At 32.6% G+C, this 22,445-nt stretch overlaps 1 protein-coding gene across 4 annotated transcripts in view; it reads right to left on the minus strand.

The window, feature by feature from the left end:
* Positions 1–739: 739 nt before the first annotated feature.
* LOC138696462 (CDK5 and ABL1 enzyme substrate 2) overlaps positions 740–22,445 on the minus strand; it is a 36,830-nt gene continuing 15,124 nt past the window's right edge. Inside the window, exons 4-10 of one of the 4 annotated variants that reach the window (XM_069821464.1) lie at positions 14,057–14,285; positions 12,018–12,335; positions 6,312–11,219; positions 5,191–5,347; positions 4,951–5,093; positions 4,450–4,572; positions 740–3,745 (exon numbers count right to left, since the gene is read on the minus strand). In XM_069821464.1, coding sequence (XP_069677565.1) covers positions 11,079–11,219; positions 12,018–12,335; positions 14,057–14,285 — 688 coding nt within the window. In that variant the 3' untranslated portion in view covers positions 740–3,745; positions 4,450–4,572; positions 4,951–5,093; positions 5,191–5,347; positions 6,312–11,078. Of the gene's footprint in view, positions 3,746–4,449; positions 4,576–4,842; positions 5,094–5,190; positions 5,348–6,311; positions 11,220–12,017; positions 12,336–14,056; positions 14,286–22,445 lie in introns of all 4 variants that reach the window. The other 3 variants (XM_069821463.1, XM_069821462.1, XM_069821461.1) reach the window with 3 other exon arrangements.

The following is a 22,445-nucleotide window of genomic DNA, read 5'->3' on the forward strand; positions in this document are numbered from 1 at the left end:
CTAGACGTAAATATACAACAAAGTATAGTATATCTGTGGTGTTTGGGTAAAGGGAGATAAGTCATAAAAATGAGTTCGGAGATAAATGAAAATTAAACTTCGAACCCTTAATTACAAATAATTTTCCACACAAATAAATCACACCAACTGCTAGTATTCTTTGATTTTTGCACACCCACTTGTATAATTTAACTTGTGTGTTCATCTGGGGAACAAAATTCCATCTGCACAAAAGAATGACATACCCCTTTACCCGAACACCACAGATATAATATTCAAGAATCAAATCTGTTCCAAGACCAATTAAATTATTGTCACTTCACTTCAAAGATTCCAGTGTACATATACTGTACTTCCTAAAGATAGATAAATTAATAACCAATTGACTTTTGGTTGGAATTCGAATGAACTTCTGATTATCTTTTGAAATTAGTAAGGAATTAGTAGGCTAAAACTGAAATAATAATAAATCAACTTACAAAAATAATTTTGGTCCTTAAAAGCCATAAGTAATTTCACTTCTAGATACCTTTTTAAAGATTTTGTTTGTTTGTAAATTGCTTAATAATGTTATACTTACACTTATTATTTCTGCAACTCCACGTCTGTCATTGAAAAAATGTATGATACATAACTGTGAAGTCTCTTTTTGGCTCTTGTGTCCTAAATTTAAATAAGAAAAAACAAATGATTCAAGAAATGTGAGCTGTAAAAATTAAATACTCAATTAATAAAATAATTACTACCAAAAGAGTATTTTATTAATTCTATATAAAAGATGGATTACACAGAACAGATGGCCAGAAATCATAGATTTATACACAACATACAGCATGAAACGATCATCAAAAAATGCTTTTTGTACACAATAACATCTTTCAAACGAAGTGAAATAGCCAATAAGTTCAATAAATATTATGCTAATAAGTAATAACTATAATTAATAATTATCTACAAGCTGTAAAAGGGAATAAAATAGTATATTGTTGAAATTAGGGGGTTATGGTTTATTACGTGTATTTATAATTTTAATTACTTTTTCTACATTTAATTATATTTTAATTTTTATTAGATTAGTTGGTGGTGTGGTTGTTAGTTTTATCTGTGTACGTCAGACTATTCAGAAAAAACTGAAAGAAATATTAAATCTACAATCTACTTTATATAACAATATTTAATCAAGAACTGAACATTACTATTAATTTAATAACATAAGACCCAAAACATCTCCAAGTCCAGACAATACACATGCTGATTTTCTTAAACATGTTGGCAAACAAGCAAACTCACTACTTTTATCTTGTAATCTCATCTAAAATACAATATCTGTCTGGAGAAAATCTATCATAACATCAATTTTGAAAAGCAATTATTCAACTAATATCTTTTCGAGTTATCGACAGATACCACTTACTAGTATGATAGCCAAAATTATGGAAGAGATGATTTCATAGATTGAATTGGTTCCTGGAATCTAGTAACTAACTTTCATCTTATTGAGTTGACTTTAGAGAATTGCATTCAACAAATGGACAGATTTTAAATTTTAGTCAAGATATTAAAGATATTTTAAACAGAAAACAAAACACCTTAACAATTTTAATTTATTTTCAAGGATCATATGGCTCTGTAGATATAAATCACTTAAGAAATTGCAAACTTAGGGTGTCCATGATAAAGTGTTACACTGGGTCAGTGACTTGATTATTTGATTCATTGTCACAAATATGTAAATAGAGACAGATTCATCTGGGCTTCCCACATTGTTGTTTTCAGGAATACATTTTCCAATATTAATGTCGATGGTCTAACTAAAGAAATAGATCTTATGATAATCTCATCATTTGCAGATAATATGGTTGTCTAGAACAAAAAATCACAGTCCACAAACATTAATAAACTGAGCCAAAATCTCAACAGACTTTTTGACTCTACTTGGAGAACTCAAACTTGCTCAATTAAGGGAAACTTTACTAATAAAACACAATCCCAAGTTATTTGAAAATGAATAGTATATAAGTTAACTTTAACAGATGATGTTAAGAAATGTGATACTTCTCCAGACATTTTAAAAATCATTAGAAACGATAAATGATCTGGTCAGTGAGTGACTACATACAGTATTTTTTATAGATGGATCCTGTTTACCAAGCCATAGATGTAGTGGTGTTGTAGTACAATACCAGTATATTCCCTTTTACGGGGAATTATATTCAAACACTTGTTTGCCCCATTTTAACCGTGACAACGCTTTTTAGTTCTTTTAAACATTCTGGTTATTGTATTGTGTTTGTGTTTAGTGAAAGATTTTAGATAAGGGCGCAAATAGCCATAGTAGCTGACGCGCCCTTTTTAAACGCCACTAACTAACTGACTTCAAACACTGACTAATTTTGATAGTGAAAATTTAGATACACTTTTAAGCTTACAAAATATCCATTATCAACTTCATAAATCTGAGAAGGCTGTCATATTATCAGATTCAAAATCAGATATTCTTGCTGCAGTATTGGACGTAACAGCATGAAATCTCAATATTTTACAGTGTTTTAATATTTTAAGCAAAATGGTCGAATTACATCGACGACTGGTACTTCTGTGGATCCATGAACTTTATGGAGTGGGAGGTAATGAGGTAGCTGAAAGGTAGCAAAATTACTGTAAGGTTATCTATACCTACATCTTACCACACTGTTAAAAGAATAACACGATCAGAACATGACAATGTGGTAACAAAAATCGGAATGATTCTAAAGCAAATGAAAAAATTGCAATAGGCCATCCGGCATCCGCTTCATGATGGAGGAAAATCCTCAGAAGAAACCAACTAATCAGACCAAATGGATCCAAACTACCCTCGAGTGCAGCTCTGAATATGCAGGCCAACGAGTCTACCGACTAAGCTACATTGGTGGCTCCACTAAAAATATGAAGTACATGGCACTCAGATTATTAAATTGACAAACCTAAACAATTATTCATCAGTTAAGCTATAAAATATAATACATAGCAAGCAAGTTAATTGAATTTAAAAGTATAAACAATTCAATCAGTTGAAATATACAGAAATTGATAATAAATATCATGCAAATTACTTCACATTACAAGCATAAACAATTCATCACTTGTGGTATATAGCCTTCTATTTAATTTACAGCACATACAATTCATCAGTTAAGCTATAGGCCTACAGTTTACTATTCAATTTACAGCATATATAATTCATCAATTAAGTGAAACAAAAATATAGTACAATACATAGTAAAAATAATACACCTAATTTAATAACTGAACTTCTATGAAAATCTACAGTGGCAGTACTCATATTATCACAGGCCATGATTGTCTCAAATATTTACAAAGAACTGATATTTCAGAATCTCCCCATGCCATTTCTGAAATCTCAATGAAGATATGGATCATTGTCTCAAATATTTACAAAGAACTGATATTTCAGAATCTCCCCATGCCATTTCTGAAATCTCAATGAAGATATGGATCATTGTCTTGACTGTTTAACTTTACACAGTTTTCAATCATCTGGTTAAATATTGGAGTGCAAGATAACAAATGACATCAACTGCTGAACACTTGGTATCAATCAACCAACAACTTCATTACATTAAAGGGGAAAAAAAAAACTGAAAGAATTGTATATAGACACAACACATAAGACAAGGCCGCTTCAGAACAGTAACTGGCAAGGCTCTGTTGTCTTAGGATTCTTATGTAGATTCAATTTCACCTGAAAGAAAAAAGTAGCATCTATAAGTATGCCTAATTATGAGAAGAGAAACGGTTGCAGTAGTAGTAGTAGTAGTAGTAGTAGTAGTAGTAGTAGTAGTAGTAGTAGTAGTAGTAGTAGTAGTAGTAGTAGTAGTAGTAGTAGTAGTAGTAGTAGCAGTAATGATAATAATAATAATAATGACTGTAAAGTATGGAAATTAATATTGCAATGTAATATCAAAAGGTGATTTCACACCATCAACTCTTATCATTTAGTACAACAAATCTATTATATTCACTTGCAATCACCAGTAGCTGTTCTTTCCTCCATTTTGTTGTTGGCTGATTTTTCACAAGTCTGGTATGATATGCAGCACTATCCATGACAATAACGCATTGCCCTAATGTTCTCAGGTCAACAACTGTGTTTGCACCCACTTCTCAACTACAGGGTTATTCATAGCACTATGGTAGTCCTGACTTTTCTTTCAATTGCATGAAAAAATTAAATCAGCACCGGCAATAAAAATTATACCTGGGCATATAATTACGTCACATGAATTCACAGCATTTAAATAAAGAAAATATAACATGACATGAGATCCTCTTTGGTGAAAGGCTTTCCCACGTTTTTATTTAGTCACCAACTTTTATATTTTTGTACCCTGATTTAAAAAATTACTCTTGCCAAATTTATGTAAAATATAAATCAATATAACTTACCGAGTATAAATCCACCTTTCGTTACGGCATCTAATCTTCCACCCTCATTTGTTGGTCTACGAATAACACCATTCATGTCACTGGAAACTTCACCTGGTTTATTTCATGAATAAGTGGGTGATCCTACTTAAAAAAACAGAGAGAGAAAAGCAATTCACATTGACACTCTAAGAGACACAAAAATTTTAAAGACAGGAAAACCGTTCAAGAATTTTATAACTAACCTCTAGTTATAATATGAAACTATTAATTGCAAAACATGTTGTTCCCACCTGAATTCATTACTAGTAGCCTATATTAATTGCAATGTCATATTCCACAGAAATGTTAACCTATTTGTTACCGTAGTAAAAAATTCAATCACTCACTGTCTCACAATACATTGAAATTTACCATTCATAAAAATCCAAGTCTCATCCAAGAATACTACGGGTTTAGGGTTCTCACGCTCCACATTTTTTATATATTCTCTTAAAAACGAATAACATCACTTTCTCGTACATGTGTATAAGGATCCCCTTTGCTCCATAGAAATTTCATCTCTTTCAAAATTTTTTTCACCGATGATAAGGATACTCTAAATAAATATGTTTCATAATCATCATTCATATCTTCCAGAACTTTTGCTGCTGTTAGTACTTCCCCTGTAACAATAAATGAAAATTATGCCATATTTTTATACATATGACTAATATCAGAATTACATTGCATAAATCAACACAATTCCTGTAACTTCCCTACCTTTATGTAACTTGTCATAAATAAATCTCGCAATTGCATCTTTCGTAAAATCATCAGCATCAGTCACTGGATGTTTACGTAGTCTATGTTTTCCTGGTGTTACAAGTGGGGTCCCCTTCTGTGAATTTATCACTTTCGTGGCTGTAGTAAAGCCAAGCTGTAATAACAAACAATAACATAACACTTCTAAAAATTGTTATATCATAAAATTCATGCATGATACCAACATTTACAGCTATATGAATAGAAAATGATCAACATGTTAGGTTGGGTCTATGATAGGTTTAAGTAGGCTAATATTTAGGTAATTCTCCAGAAAAGCTACATCAAAGAAGGCATAATTTTATTTTGTTTAATTGATTTCTGTGATATTTACATAGTGATGAACACGTGGTTTTAGTGCACAGCCACAAATACTTTCAGCACAAAAATCCTTTGACACTTACCTGTATATTCTAATGCATTGTTGTAGTCCCTCCCTCAAACTTGTTACTAATTACCAATATAACATGCGAGAGGTCCAGGACGAAGAGAAATGGTTAGTTTCCCAGTAGTGCATCCTCGTCCTCTCAAGTGTTATATCTTAACAAGTACTTTGGATGGGGTAGCTTTTCTGAAGAAACACCATATTTAATATTACTTAGACCAGTCATGAATAAATTATTCAGCCAGAGTCAACGTTCCTATGCTTTATAGAGTATGTTATATAGTTATTATATAAAACTGAATTATTTTTAAGCACCATAACAGGCCAACATTCATGTAATATTTGCTGCAATATCAAGTTAATAATTACAATATGACTTGTATTTTCTTCGGCCGATGTGGCATGTAAATTGTGATCTGAACGGTTAATTTAATACCAAAAGAGAAAACTGGAAATTTACTTTCGTGCTGTTTGATTATTTGTTCGTCTAATTTGTAAATGTATTTAAGCTATCACCTACTGCAGTATTACAGTATCGTAAATGTATTTAGTTTGGCAATATGAAAATCACTGACTTGATTAAACATCTAGGCCTAACCTAAAAATTTGTTTTGTTTGACCACAATCATGAAATTATTAGTGCAAACTCCTAAAACTGAATACCACTTTGAAATGTATGCTTAAGAATACTTACTCCTAATAATTTTCCTATTCTGGTTGTAATTGCTGTCTCCGTTAGCATAATTCCTTCTTCATCTTCTTTCTTCAACTCATTATACATGTGAACTACAGATTTCTGAAGCGTACTCTGAATGCCACACATTTTCTTCCTTGGAGGAGTCACTGCCACACTATTTCATTTTTTTGACATTGTAATAAAAATCTAAACATGAAAGAAATTCATTAAAATTTGAAATAATATTTCTATCCATTACCCACGTGCATTATCACGCCCAAGTATATTATATTTATTCGTACTTATCTGACTATTCTTGAATTATAACCATAACGCAATACCGGTACATAAAATAACTATTATGATGTATTAATATTAATACTAATATTAATTAATTATTAATAAGTTCGAATTTCACTATCTTCCAGTAACCGGCTGAGAAATCTAGTACAATTTTAATTTCATGGAACTCCAGTACCGGCAAATATTGTCGATATTTGCCTCAGCTGCCAACATACCAGTTACAAAATCACTACCATTTATAGTATTTGTCAGTATCGAAATTCGAAACGAAGTTGGCAAAAGAAAATTCAACCTTCAAACTAGAAAATCACCATAATCCACTAGCATTTGTAGTAATGGGGGAAAAATGGTTAGGTTTCACCCTTACGGTATCAAGTTACCTGGTCTTCCCTATACTAGGAAACTACCCAAAAACCTTACCCCTATGCTACAGCACTTGCTGCATTGTAGATGGATCGCTATCAAAGAATCAACCGGAACAAACATCACAGCATTGCCTTCGAAAGCAATGAGTTTACTCGTGTGAACCTGACATAAAAACTTTACATTTAAACTACCAAGTGTTTGGCCCATTCCTTTTGAACCCAATTGTACATACATGTATTCCAGGAAGAACAAGATGAGTAATATTTCATATTACATCCTGTGATTAATTACTAGTTTACAATATTGTGTTTTAATTATGTTATCAATGTATACGCCTACTGAGATATGTTACCAGTATTATTATTATTATTATTATAATATCTGTTTGAATTATGAAGCAACACTGCTTCAGCATAAGATTATATTTGTTTATTCTGTATTATTTCAACTACTGTGAAGATTTTTTGGTACGTACATAATTAAAATTTCAATGATTGAATTTAAATAAACAAGAGTAAAATTCATATCTTTGATCACAGTTCGTGCGCTTGTAGTTGCATTATCATCAAGCATGCATATCACGGAGGGTTTAATCTAGGCTTTTAAAACAAGGAATAATGTAATAATATCACACAAATCCAGTTGACACACTCCTTAGCAACGAGTTGTTTGGAAAACAAAATGGCTTCCTAGCAACAAGTGATGTCACGACTTAGTGTGTTAAGTTCATTTTTTCACAGCATTCTCTTACATTTAAACTCGTTTAAATTTTTAAAATAAAATTGACTTTAAGATATTTTAAAGAAAGATTAATACTCTAGCAAACTCTGTAAGAGGATCAAAAAGTAAAAATACACAAATTAGGATTTGAGAGAAGTATTTAAACTTCAAAAATAATTTTTTCCGAAAACAACTTTTATGGAATTAACGCACTTTTCCCACCCAACCATCTATTGACCTGAAGATTGTTCACCGTAGATACCGCGATTCACCAAGGTGCCATCTGAATGAGGGAGCTACACTCCCTGTCTGCTGTGACAGCCCCTACAGCTCTCTGGGATTTGTGCAGCTTCCCCAGACATGATATCTGTAGGTGAATCATAGCACCCTATATGCCTGCTCGACCTGAAACTGTTGGAAGATGATATATGAAGTCGAAATTAATGAATGCTTCAAGTGGCTGAGGGAAAATCTCAGGGGGGGAAAACCCAACCTGGGCCTGGTCGTTAAATGGTCAGGCATGCTGTTACTTCACAGCAGTGAACTTATGCTTATGCATATTGAATTTCAATTCCTATAACATATTTAACTTTTAAATAAAATCTATTAATTACTTCTTGTTGTTAATCTTACAATAATTCTTTTGTTTATATAACATGGAAATATACTGCATTAAAGTTGTACTTCTACCAGCTACATTTAAATTTATATTAGTTATTGATAGGATTTATTTTTTTCCAGATAGGCCCTTATCGCAGTTGTTACACCTGGAACTGTTTAAACTTCAATGTAAAAAAAAATGATCTGCTTAATATACCAGTAACTTCAGTGATAACTTGCAGAAGGAATTGGTTTGCTCATCATTGTTTACAACTTTAATTTCACAGTACAAAATTGTGCTAGTTTATTTTAAGATAATTGTTTCTTTGTTGACAGATTATCAAAAGATAAATGTTCGTTAGAATTATGTGAGAACTGATTCAAAGATGTATATTTTGTAATAATTTATCAGAATGTTAATTAAATAAAGTTTGGACAGTTATTCTACGATGGTTTCAGGAAGCGTTTCTGAGTCTTTTCTCTCTCTCTCTCTCTCTTCTTAAGTAGAAATATTATGTAAATCTTTGGATATTATGTGGGAATAAAGGATTTGGGAAATGACAGATTGAAGTGTAATAAAACATTTTTAATGAAATTTCAGAAGAAAACTAAAGAAGATAAACTTGCAAATTCGAAATGTGGCAGTGGAAAAAGTACACAGCTTCAAATATTGAGGGTGTCCTTTAAGTAGTAACATGAACTGTTACCAGAAAGTCAAGAGGGTGATAGCAATATCAAAGCAAGCTTTAAGAGAAGAAAAAAAGGAGCACCTTCTGCAGACCTCTCGAAAAAGAACTAAGAGACTAGTGAAGTACTTGTGTGAAGTGTGGAATTGTATCAGGCAAAAACATGGACATTACGACGAAGTGAAGATAAACGAATAGAAGCATTTGAAATGTTGATATCAAGAAGAATGAAGTGTGTGAAATGGACAGAATAAAGAAGGAAGCTATGCTAGAAAGAGTGGATGAAGAAAGAATAATACTAAAACTAATGCAGAAGAGAGAAAGGAATTGACTAGGTCACTGGCTGAAAGGAACTACTGAAGGATGCACTGGAAGGGATGGTGAACAGAAGAAAAGTTCGGAGCAGAAGGTATCAGATGATAGATAAAATTAAGATACATGGTTTATGTCTGGAAATTAAGAGGAAGAGAAAGACTGGAAAATGCTGGGTTTGCAGTGAAAGACCTGCCCTTGGGCAGAACATTGTGAATGAAAGCATTTTATTTTTTTTAATGTCTTGTCATACTTTAATTTTCTAATTATCCGTATTATAACTTTTAAAGTAATTTTGGTGAAATGTGAACAATTAAATGTACTACAAGAGGCCATCGTTTCACACAGAAATATCTCACGAATGTGAAAAGAAATGACTTCTACATTTGTTCATTTCATGCATTCTTTGCTTTGGTTGAGCTAACTGATCAATATTAAAATATGTATAAAGATTTAGCAATACACAATTAGAAATCTGTACATTATACTCAAGTTATATGTTTTGATGAAAATTATTCTATATATTTGTGATTTTTTACTGGAATTTATTATAGAAATATGATTTTTTTACCATACTTGAATGGAAATTCCTTTTAATCATAACTAAGTTTCATTGTACTTGTATGTAATTTTCAAGGTTAGAAAAGCCTGACTGCAATAATATGATACGATTTCTAAATTTAGATCATTGTGTATAGCAGTGGTTCTAATTAATAATAATAATGAAAATCAATAATTATAGCAACATTTTTCTCATGTATCGCAATTATGCAATGTTGATAGGAAAGAATGCATTAAGGCATTATGTTGTGGGTTGACTATTTTGTTCATTTCTCTTGAAGAGAGAATAATTATGATATCTGAAACATTTTCGGAACCTGATCCCTTCAATCTACATACTACCAACATTTAAAAAAAATTATTTCAGATAGGAAACATAATTTTGTCACACTGCTGAAGAATAAGTAGCAATGGGTATAACAAGGAAAAAAATTAACTCCACAATAACATTTGGATTGGTTTTTAATATTATAATGTTTGTGCTCTTATTTATTTTCTACTTCATGGTCATACGTTTTAATACCAGTGTCATAACTTCAAATAATGCTTGTACATTATTTTGTTGAAACCTTTCCTTCCATAAGTCATTTTGTGATTAATGACAGGATTCAAAATTCCTTCTTTGTACAAACCAAATGTGAGGAGGTTACAAGTCTCTCATCTTAAGACTTTGTAGAACAATCGAGTTATAAAATATTAAAAAACCGTGGGAAGGAGATAACAAATAATGTACATATACAATAAAAAAATCAATAGCCATTACTAATAAAGTACAGGTATTACATGGGTTTCAGAATTTCCTGTCGTATTTAAATATGATATTTTATACTCATCTTTTGAATACGTGAAATGTTTATGTATAAGGTTGCTAATGCTTGGCTTGTTGGAGAACTTTCATTTGCCAATTGTTTATATATTATAATCTAATTGATTTTCAACTCAATATCATTCTTTTTATTTAGTCTACTATGACTGTACACGTTCAAGTACCTTCTTTGGAATGTAATACTTTATACAACATCTATTTAATTTTTACAATACTTACAAATCAGTTCAACATACTTTTAAGAAACCAATTTATGTCAAGTGATATATTTTATACCCCATTCAAATCCATCAGACTAAAGAGGTAGCTCTTGTAGTGAAACTACATTGCACTTTAATCAACTGAAGGTGCATAAACATACAAATACATGCACTACACCATTCCCCTGCACCATGCAGGCTCCCTGATGTGTCAGGACTCATAGATAAGTCGCTGGTAGTGGGGAAATACTTCCCATGTTGGTAGATGCAATCCAAACTCCAATGCCACCAACACTGCAAATTCTGATGCTAGCAGGTCTTTTCGGTTCAGGCGGAACACACTTTCTGTTCTCTGCAAAAGTTTCACCCAAACTCTGTATGCTTCAGGATTTCAATATTAGTCTTGTACTAATTTCTATATATCCATATTCAACATTGATCTGATGTAACTGCATGCTACTGTGTTAATAATTCGATTTCAAAAGAGGTAGCACCTTTAGGGTGATATGTATAATTCTGATAATAGGAACACAAAAATGATGACCAGCAGAAGTGAATTTTAACATGGGTTTGAAAGGATAGTAGATTCTGCTTGTTGTGCTCTAGACAATCTATCTCTCAAATATGGGTCATGAAACTTTTAAAATTCTCAAAAAGCGATTGGTCTGAACCCTCAAACTTGAGACTTAATTTGTCTACATTACTGTATGTAAAAGAAATCTCTTGGTAACATTACAATGTGGATATATAGAAGTTGACATTTTAAAACATGAATTTAAACTACGTTTATGAAACCAAATATTTATATGTATTTTTCTATTTGCTTTTTCTCTGAGTTGTATTCAGCACAAGTAACTAATCTGAACATGCTCTTCTGAATAAGAGATGTATTAAAAACTTAGCTGAACTTCAATGCGGAATATTGAATAATGGTCAAATATTATCACAGCTGTTTTTCAGCTAAAACAGTATTCTGGAATATTTCTTACAAAATTATTCTATGTGAAAGAACATTCCATAATCTCGTGAGATATATATATTTTGCCAACGTGCTAAGACAGTATCAGGAAAAAAGCCCTAAAATTATTTTTAATTCTGAAAAAAAAATATATATATATATATATATATATATATATATATAATTAAATACCTCTATGAGCGCCTTTAAAGGCTCTCCCTTGACGTCATTAAGTTTGGCAGAAAGCAGGAGGCAGGCCCCTGCGCAGAGCTTTCTATTTTCTTTATTGATAAGATTGCGAAGGATCAATTTCTCAAAGTAGACATATGCTTGTGCCACAGTGAGAAGGTCCACAGGTCCATCTGGCTGTTGACGTGCAATCTTCCGCAACTCACGCTTGAGACTTCGCAATTTGCTCAGGGTTAGCTTCACAGACGGAAACTTGGTACGGAACTTGTCATTCAGCTCCTTTTTCAAGTCTGATGGCCGAACATAATCAATGACCGAAGTCTGCAACAAAGATAAGAGGCAGTCAATGCACACACAGGCTGTGAAGCATTGTGGAGCTTCAAGCAGGTACACTGGAAGATTCAGTAGTAATACTGAGCAAACTGTATACAGAGTGGGCCATAAGTAATGTCATTAATTTCAAGGGGTTATTCTTTGAGATATTTCAAACAAAAAATTTAATGCAATTTTGCTCGTTTTTGCTTCCTTTTCGATACAAAAAAATATATATTTCATATGAAACATTTCATTGCATATTTTGGGAAAGCCATTGGTTTAATTTCCAATATGCTGAGTCAATTTATGAGAGCAGTGTATTATGATGATAAAATATTGAAAGAATTTTCGTTTTATCCTTTCAATGTGCAGAAATCTGATCCAAACAAGTGTAATTTTTCATTGTGCAAAGGAATTTAAAAACGTAATGGAGTGTGACGACACTGTAAGGGTTATTGCCAAGAGAGAGGTAGATATATGCAGACTAGGTATCTTGAACAGCTGGCATGTTCGAGACGACTGGTGAGAAAATGAGAAACGTGAACATAACACACAAAATTTCTTTTAAAGACTGTTCGGGAAATTTGATTTCTTGTATTAAGTTTACTGGTTACCACTTTTAAAATGAAAGTGGGAAGGAACTATTTCTTATTGCTTGAAGAAAATGCTTACAGTATGACAAACAGAGTTTTTTAAATCATTAAGGAGATTTGTATAACGTAAAATAAGCTTTTCTTATTGCTCTGTTCACTGAATATTTAATTAAAATTAAATTGAAGAATTTAAAAATTATATATACAGGGTTTTTCAGGAGGAATAGTAAATATGTTAGCGGGTGATAGTATTCGACTGTTCTGAGTAAAAAAGTTCATATAAACATGTGTCCAATTTTTATTGGGTACAGAGATAGAGCTGTTAAAAATTCCATATAACATTTGTCCAATTTTTATTGGATACAGAGATGCAGCTGTTAGAATGTAACCAAAGAAGGTGTTAAGCAAAGGCAAATGATTATGTTCGAAGTTGATTTTCATAAATTCCACCACCGACTTCAATGCACTTTCGACTTCTCTTGACAACACCACGTGTAGCTCTTCTGAGGACGTCTTGGCGTTCTTTTATTCATAATCCGAACGATTAAATCGGCTCTTGTTTACTTTTTCTTTGTAGACTTCGCCTTTCAACCATCCTCACAGGCAAAAATCTAAAGGGGTAAGGTCCGGGGACCTTGGTGGCCAAGAAACGTGACCATAACTGCCGATCCATCTTCCAGGGAATGTTAGGTTTAGATTATGTATCACCTGACAACTAGAATGTGCAGGGGCTCCATGCTGGAAGAACATACCCATCCTTGTAGCCAAAGGAACCTCTTCCAATGCAGTGCACATGATCAGACATACAACAAAACAAAACAAATTTTATTACCTCAACTATCCCTCTCTTGTGAATAAGATCGCTCATCCTCTGATCATATGCACTGCCTCCTTTTTGGGACTTATGTGCGACAAAACTTTTTTCTAAGACTGTACTTTATTTCTACAATTCACTATCTTCCTCTAGTGCAGAAAGCAATATTAAATTATCACACCTTCACCATACCATTCCTAGCATGAAATATTACCTAGAGGACGTATAGCAAATGGCAAACCTTCGAATCACCAATAATGCAAAGCACATAAAGAAGAATATTATAATTATACTTAAGTAGGTTCAGTGTTAACACTAACCATGTAAGACGTGAATGTTAACAGAGTGCGATGTTTGCCAGCAATGAGCTCTGGGTCATCCAAAAGATTGGGTGTGTATTGTGGACCGAGTGTTAGGTCATCCCACTCAAAAGCACTGCCACTTCCAGTGGGTCCAACTGGCTTAGTCTCATACAACACTCCAGATGAGGCTGGTGGTGATCCACAGTGAGTGGAACTGCGATGCCCTGCTGCATCGTATGAGAAACATCTGCAATTTTGAAGTAATATAATGCAATTAACTACAGTTCTGCTGAGTATTCATTATATTTGTCATGTTCATAACAGAATACTAAATTAATTAATCCTATTACGATCATTTGTATATAGTCCTGGGAACAGCTGTTTCATTCAGATAGCATATCATTTCTCTTTCTACACAGCCTTATCCAGGCTAGCTTTCAGTGGTGCCATGGCTGCAAGCACACACTGCTTGTCTGCTGGTACTCCAGTCCTGTGCGGTTGGCAGACTGATGCATTCACACACATTCTTATGCATAAAGATAAATCAGATGAATGTACAAAGCTTAGTTAGTAACATTACTTTACAAATTAAAACTGTGAACATGCCTAACATTACTTACCTTTTCCTGTGGCGCAGCTAGAATTTGGGGGGTGGGGTATGAAAATTTTTCAAAAACAGACTATAATACATACGGTAACGAAACTTTGATATGCCATTACTTTATAATTACAGTTTGAATGAAACAGAATTTCTCACTGAACTAAACAAGTCCCTAACTAAAGAAAACGAATCTATTTGCTGCTGAGTTCACATGACCACAAATGCAGCATATCCTTTCTCAACAACAATGCAGCTATGCACATGTGCAATATGTTAACACGACAAGCCAGTACTGTAAAAAAAATATATATATATATATATATTTTTTTTGAGTTTATCTTTCACACCACATTTCACTTATTGTGTTGATGTGTAAACATTAAATCTAAAATTTTTCTTGCTGCTGTTCATTTCGTAGCACATCACCCATAGCATCATACTTCTTTTAATGTAGGCACGTTCACAATTCAACATGCGTGGTTTGGCAATGCTGTATGGTGTATGCTACTGTAGCCCATCTTGTAGGGCAGGCAAAGAGAATCTTAATTCAGTCTTAGTGGTAATGAATAGTAGCATATTTGCTTTCTGTATTGTGGTTAGGAAATTAACGTGCCTTCAATCCAAAGCATTTTAGCGAATTTATTTTAAACAAATTCTCTTTAGAAATTTAAATAAGTGTGTATTCTTAACGTTTTAATATTTTATAAACAACTGTTAATGTTATGTTTTATTTAACGACACTCGCAACTGCAGAGGTTATATCAGCGTCGCTATAAAAAAAATTTCCTTTTAGAGTTTTACATAAGTGTGTGTATTTTTAATGTGTTACGATTTTATAAACATGGATTTTGAAATGATCAAAAACTGTTTTCTAATGCCAGGCATTTGACAATAAAGTCATTTGACCTCTTGCACTCCAATATTTTTCAAAAATATTGTCATGGTCAGCCACTGAAGCACAGATTTTGAGGTGTTCCAAATCCATTTCTTGGTTTGAGTTGCACAATGGGCAGTTAGGGGACTGATAAATGATCAAAAGTAACAGAGTACAAGACATGGGCATTTACAACAGTGAAACAGACAGTGAAAAATAGAAACTTTTAAACATTGATAAAACAAGGTATCATATTTATTTAAGAAACAAAAAATTCGTATAGCATTGAAAAGAAAGACAACAGGTGATTTATACACAAAATCTTTAAAGTTCATTAGGGCCAAAATTAAAGAAAATAATTTCGAGATTATTTTTGGTTTGCCTTTTTTGATCCATTCAGGCAGGCAGTAAAAATTTTTCGCCTTTCGATGAAGACTTACAACATATGCTTCTTCCGAAAATATATGTAGTTATACAGCTTGGGGAACAGTATTCATATGTGGAAGGCAACAGTAATATTTTCTAATTATCTTAAGAACTTTTAAGACAGATCGAACTTTTCTCATGAATAATGAATGCATCATTGTTTTGGCTTATGGTACTTTTGATTATGCTTCCAACTATTTGTAATAAATGTACACTAGGCCTATATATTCGCGTGTTAATGTTTTTTTCCCAAATGCTAATACCAAATCATATAACATGTGCTTCCTGAAGAAATTGTCTCCAAATATTGGAAAGCAGTTAATCATTTCAAAACTTCTCTTAGATTATAAAATAGCATCACACAATGCCGCAAAAATTAATTTTCTGTGTTAAGATTCCAGAGTGTAAATTTCACTTAGGATAGAGTTGGCGTAAAAAAATGAAAAGAAACAGTATATCAGACTAGAATATTCGAAACAGAACATCTAAAATTCTAAAGTTGTAAAAACTTATTTTTTGGTCTTTCCTATTTACCAGCATCAGAAGTATCAGATGTTTTTTGCAGAACTAATATCAGAAGCTCCTCCTGTTCGTAAATGTTTTGAATTTTCCCATTATATTCTGGAAAACTATATTGAAACATCAACCTTCCCCCCCCCCCTAAATTATGTGCTGAAGCTTGCGAGAAATAGAAAGGGAAGGACAATAAAAAAAAAAAAAACAATGACAAACACGTAAGAAACTATTCATTTTGAATCAGTACGCACTATACACTTCGAACGAAATATCCCTTATACAGTACTTGAGGAGCATGGGACATCAAGAATAGGTGGGCACAGATTTAAATTTTCATAACAATATTTCATACGACAAAATGAAAAATATTTATGTGCTGAAATAAAAAAAACTATATTAAAGTGCGACAAAATGACCAACAGACATTTTTCTTTCATTATATTTTTAAGCCAGACATAATGTATTTCAACCTTCTCCGTTTCTTAGCTAGTTCCTTGAGTGCATCATTTTCATTCACAGAAACTTTCTCATGTATGTACGTACATGAAAGCCAGTTCATTAAGGTGTTTCTCCCCTGTACTTTTCCTAAGATACAATTTCTTAGTGATAAAAATGACTTTTGAGGAGTACAAGTAGTAGCCTAGATCATATATACTAACAGATAGCTCTTTTATATAGGCTTTAGGGTTTGCAGTCGAGGCCGGCTTGATGTAGTTCAATAATCGTCAACAGATGGCACAATGACCAACACCATCACGAGACACGAACTCTAAATCGATTATTTCTTGCTTACGAGATAATCTCGGTATGTACTGTCGACAACTGATGACCATGGATAAATATTATTGGCCTATATGACCTTGGAAACTCGGCAAGTTCGGAACGAGGCAGCTATTTATAGTTGTCACGTGGGCGAAGCGAAGAGATAAGATAAAGTACGCCTTTGTATTGAATATAATTCAGAATCTCTGCCAGTCTGCCAGGCAAAGCCAATGTACCGGTAAACAGAATATGTAGACCATGTTGTAATGGTACCGTATCGGGCGGCAATAATATGATTCGTTATCTCTTCTGTTTTTATATATTTGTCGTGAATATTATTTATATTATCAACTGAGTGTATAACATAATTTATCCGTTACTTGATATTTTATTAAAGATAAATCCAAAGAACAATGGGAAATAAGGGACTAAACACTGAAAAATAAATAAAATAAGAGAATTTGAAGTTCATGATTATAATGTTGTCGGAGTTTTGTTATACTTTACTTTGAATTATTTTAACTTGTACCACAAAAGCGTATGAAAATTAATGTTAACATTACCTATTTAGTTATGATAGTGGTATATTGGAAAATTTGTGCATATAGTCTGATTACAATATATAAATAATACTATCCTAACCTAAGCAAAAGTAGTCTTGTTTATTTCATACATGTTCGTATAATTATACAAACACAAGAATAATCTAGTTTGCAGCCTGTGATGTTTCGTTTACAGTATTATATAATATACATATTACGATATTTACTAGGTACTTTAACAATATATAGTTAATAATATTATAAAATATACAGGCCTAATCCATTACCAAGGAATACCCCTTCCCTCACATTTTCAATACTGTTTACCTCAAAAGGCCTTCACACCTTATTAGACACTGGATTAAAAGAGTCATGTTGATGTAGGCGTACAACATTACATTTTTTGTCACTACCCTGATCCCATTCTAACAGTTTCAGGTTTTGTAATTTGTAACAATACTATCAATACTGATGGGTCATTCCATAGTGACACACATAACATTTTCGAAGTAACTATGATCGTCACAGGATATTTAATTAAATACTTAAGAGTTTATGAAAGAGACATCACTGTCTTTTAACGTAAGCATTCCAAAATATAAACAGAAAATCTTAATGAAAAGGAATAATTAATCATGTAAAAAATATGAAATATTATATGGTGTGACATAGGAACATTTTCTTGCCACTTAATTTATTACCAAAATGGAAAATGTTCATATTATTGAGCCAAATTACATAAATAGTTGTTTTCCAAAGAATTAAGACACTTGTGTAGTACATGTAACTGCTGACATACTTTAATAAAAATAACAGTGCCATTAACAAATAAAATATTACGAATTATATTGTGACACACGAACATTTCTGCCAAGTTGATTACTATTTTTTTCAGATGCATATCGAGATTTATACACAGTGCCTACAGTTCTTATTATACAAATCAACACTTGATTACACTAAAATACACATTCAGATTTAAAATGTCCTTGGTTATTTACAACCATATGTGGTGATATCTCCTGTGTAATATCATGTGATGAATACACCAATATAGGCTATCTACTTTTCCTCCCATTTGTAGTACTTTCCTTTCTTGAACATCACGGAAACTTTAAATTCTTCGCCACCACAAGCTTTTGTAACTTCCTCTGCTTATCTGACGTCTTTTTTAAATTGATTATTTAACGATGTTGTATCAACTACTAGGTTATTTAGCCTCGATGGGATTGGTGATAGTGAAATTATATTTGGCGAGATGAGGTTGAGGATTCGCCATAGATTACATGACATTCGCCTTACAATTGGGGAAAACCTCGGAAAAAACCTCAACCAGGTAACTTGTCCCAATCAGGATTTGAACCCTGGCCCACTCATTTCACGGTCAGATGTGCCTACCATTACTCCACAGCAGTGAACCGAACATGGGTTACGTACAGTTACCCTTAAAAGGAATGAGACGACTCTTGGTCGTCGGAAGTTAAAGTTCTACAGTGCGGTTCACTCGATATCGACGTAACAATAAATACCATGACATATACAACAAGAATTGTTACAAGGACCACAACAAGGACAAGGACCAGAATAAGAATCACGAAGAAGATAGCGATTTAAGGCCACGATTTCACAACATAGCTCGAGTCACAAAATATCATTGCTTCTTTGTACCAAATGGCAAATGCCTGCTATGGGATCTACATTCTGGACTGCTGCTGTCACTGTCTTGTCTCGGTAGCTCATATAGTAGCGTGTCGGTTCTACTATATAACCGAAACGTCTCGTGTTCGATCCCGGGTAAAACTTTTTTTTATTGAGGTGTAATTAATTTCTTCACAGTTCCTCGACTGTCTAATTTGTCGAAAAATATGGAATAATTTATGCCCAAATTCTGGGTCTTACAAGTGGGCTGAACCTCGTCAAAAAAAAAAAATCTTACTTGGAAGTTAAAAGTATTCTTCCTGAAACAATAATCATAAGAAACAAAACGAGACCTGTTAACTTAAAATCTTGTCCACCTGCCATCAGCTTCTATTACAGCTCTAAGTCAATCCGGCATGGATGTCACGAGATTGTGGAACAGGTTCTGATCCTCGGCGAGATCTTCCCAGGTGTCAACAACTTGATTCCACAATTCGTCTCGATTTCGAGGGCGTCGGTGGGCATAGGTGGCTACTCTGTAGTGACATAAACATAGATTATCTCTCGGAACTTTTCCGTAAAAGTAAATTAAATTCACTCCTTGAAACTGACAACCTTAGTTGTAGCGTAATTTTCCTACCAGCATACAAGCTGAAGTAGCACAGCCATTGATAAAAGTTTTGTACACAGAATTAGACTGAATTTCTATTCGACAGAATCTATAATCAATGGCTTTTCTGAACATGATAAACAAATCCTAAGTGTTTCCAATGTCACTGAGCAATTTCAAGTATCTAGTGATTATTTACATTTATGTCTACAATATGAATCTTGGAAAAACGTATATGATACTGGTACTACTGGTATTAAGGGTAAATGTATTGTATCTTTCACTTAATTTCAGAATCACTTCAGTGGATGTTCTCCACTGAATGTTGTGAAAAAATTCAAAAGTAAAAAAAATGTAGATAACGCAGGGACTTAAAAATCTAATGTATTAAAAAGAAGAATCTCTATGTAATGTGCTGAAATGTAATGATCCTCATGTTCTTAAATACTACAAGAAGTACAGTGTAATTTATCAAAAATAATGAAAGAGGGAAATAGAATACATTTGAATAGAAAAGTACAAAATTCAGGTAATGCAATTAAAGCTATTCGGAATATTATTAAAGTTAAACTTGTAGATATTCTAAGAAAGAAAATATTTTTTCATTAAAACAAATGATTATAAAGTAGAGGATTCCAAATCTATTGCAAATTCTTTTAACGTCTTATAGTATATGGTACAGAAATATTATTGACAACTTAAACATTAAAGATTTTGCAAAAGATACTGCAATTGGTTACTTAACAGTTGCATTTAATAATTAGTATTAATATATGTAATTAGCAATAACTGCAACATTGCTTTTTCATTCAATCATAACATGAATAAAATTGAATGCACATTAAATTAAACACTATTGGAAACACGTAGATAAAATAGTTAAAATCAACTGAAGGGGTGAGAGTGAAATAATCCAAAGCCACACTTTTAACAAAAAGTGTTTTGTGCGAGTGCATTTCTTACACATGGGAAAGCTACTAATAAAATATTGTAATAATTACTCAGCAAATGACATAGCCTAGGATTCTAAACCTTTGTAAAAGTTTGTCTGTGTGGCTTAGGAATATTTTAAAATTTCATTTTAATTGTTAGTTTTTAATATATATGTATTTACATTGAATATGTGTGTGTATGTAAATGCATTCACTAGATTAACGTTTATAATATTATAACTTGTAATTTTGTATTGTCTGTGATCAGTTTTAATTTCAGGACTTTGTAAAACTCTATTTTAACGTTACTTAACTATTTCAATATTATTTAGACAAAAAAAAATCGTTGACATAGACTAAGAATCGAACTCGCTCTCTTCTACACAACAGGCAGAAGTCTTAGCGTCTGAGCTATTGAAATGACACGAAAGCTTTCCTTTCTGTGTGGAGTGTCGATCTAGTCATGAAGGTCCATTGTCGATTTTACTACACGATTTACGTATATATTTATATTTTATTTACGTAATATTATCATATGTTTTGCAGTATTTGAAGTGAATTTCGGAACGATAGTAGTAACAAACCAAATAGCCTGCATTTAAGTAACTCAATATTTGTTATCTTGTGTATCAGTGCTCTGGTCTCCGATCATGCGCAGTGTCTTACATCTGAGACTTGGGAATATTCAATCGCCTCATCCTTTTCAGGGAAACTGTACATTAATTCTTTTGACTTTCGGTTAGCTTTCTTAAGAATACGCATAAAGAAATGTAGTGCTTTCCAGGCTATCCTTGTAATATTAGTGACTTATTTCAACCAGTTTGTTACTAAAATATACACAGTACCTAAGTGTTTACTTGTGGCACTGGTGATCCATTTAATTGGTATGTGAGACGAATTTAATTTTGTGTTTTACAGAAGGATACATATTGATTTACTTTTGCTCACATAGATTTTAATTTTATTTGTTGTAGTCCAGTTTTCAATAACGTCAAGCTAGTTTTGCAAGGTGGTGATATAATATTTATCACTAATTTTTTCTATATATCATACAGTCATCCACGAATAACCTTGCCTGAGAAGTGGCATTTCTATTCAAATCCTACAATAATTTTCAGTAAATATTTTTCACCGAGAAGCTATTATACATTTAATTTTACTTCTGAGACCAGTGAAATATATGCCAATTTTATTAGAAAGGTGCATGTATAATTATCCAATAGCATGATGTTATCTGCAACAAAAACTAAAGGGCAAGAAAGAAAAGAAGAAAACATTAATGCTGTGGTTCTTAGAGTTCCATTAGAGTTACACGTTCATTGTCCACTGAAAGTTGTATTTCTCTATTGAAGTGTAAAAGAGAAACTCTCATAAATTATGTCAGAAACAAAGAAAGGCACCACCCAAATATGTGGGATAATTAATTTAATAATTTATTACCGGGACTTGAAAAAAGCAATCATATATAATGGGTGGGGAAAAAAATACTTTTTAATCGCGCTTCTA

The sequence above is a fragment of the Periplaneta americana genome, chromosome 3 (genome assembly GCF_040183065.1).
Source record: "Periplaneta americana isolate PAMFEO1 chromosome 3, P.americana_PAMFEO1_priV1, whole genome shotgun sequence".
NCBI classification, from domain to species: domain Eukaryota; kingdom Metazoa; phylum Arthropoda; class Insecta; order Blattodea; family Blattidae; genus Periplaneta; species Periplaneta americana.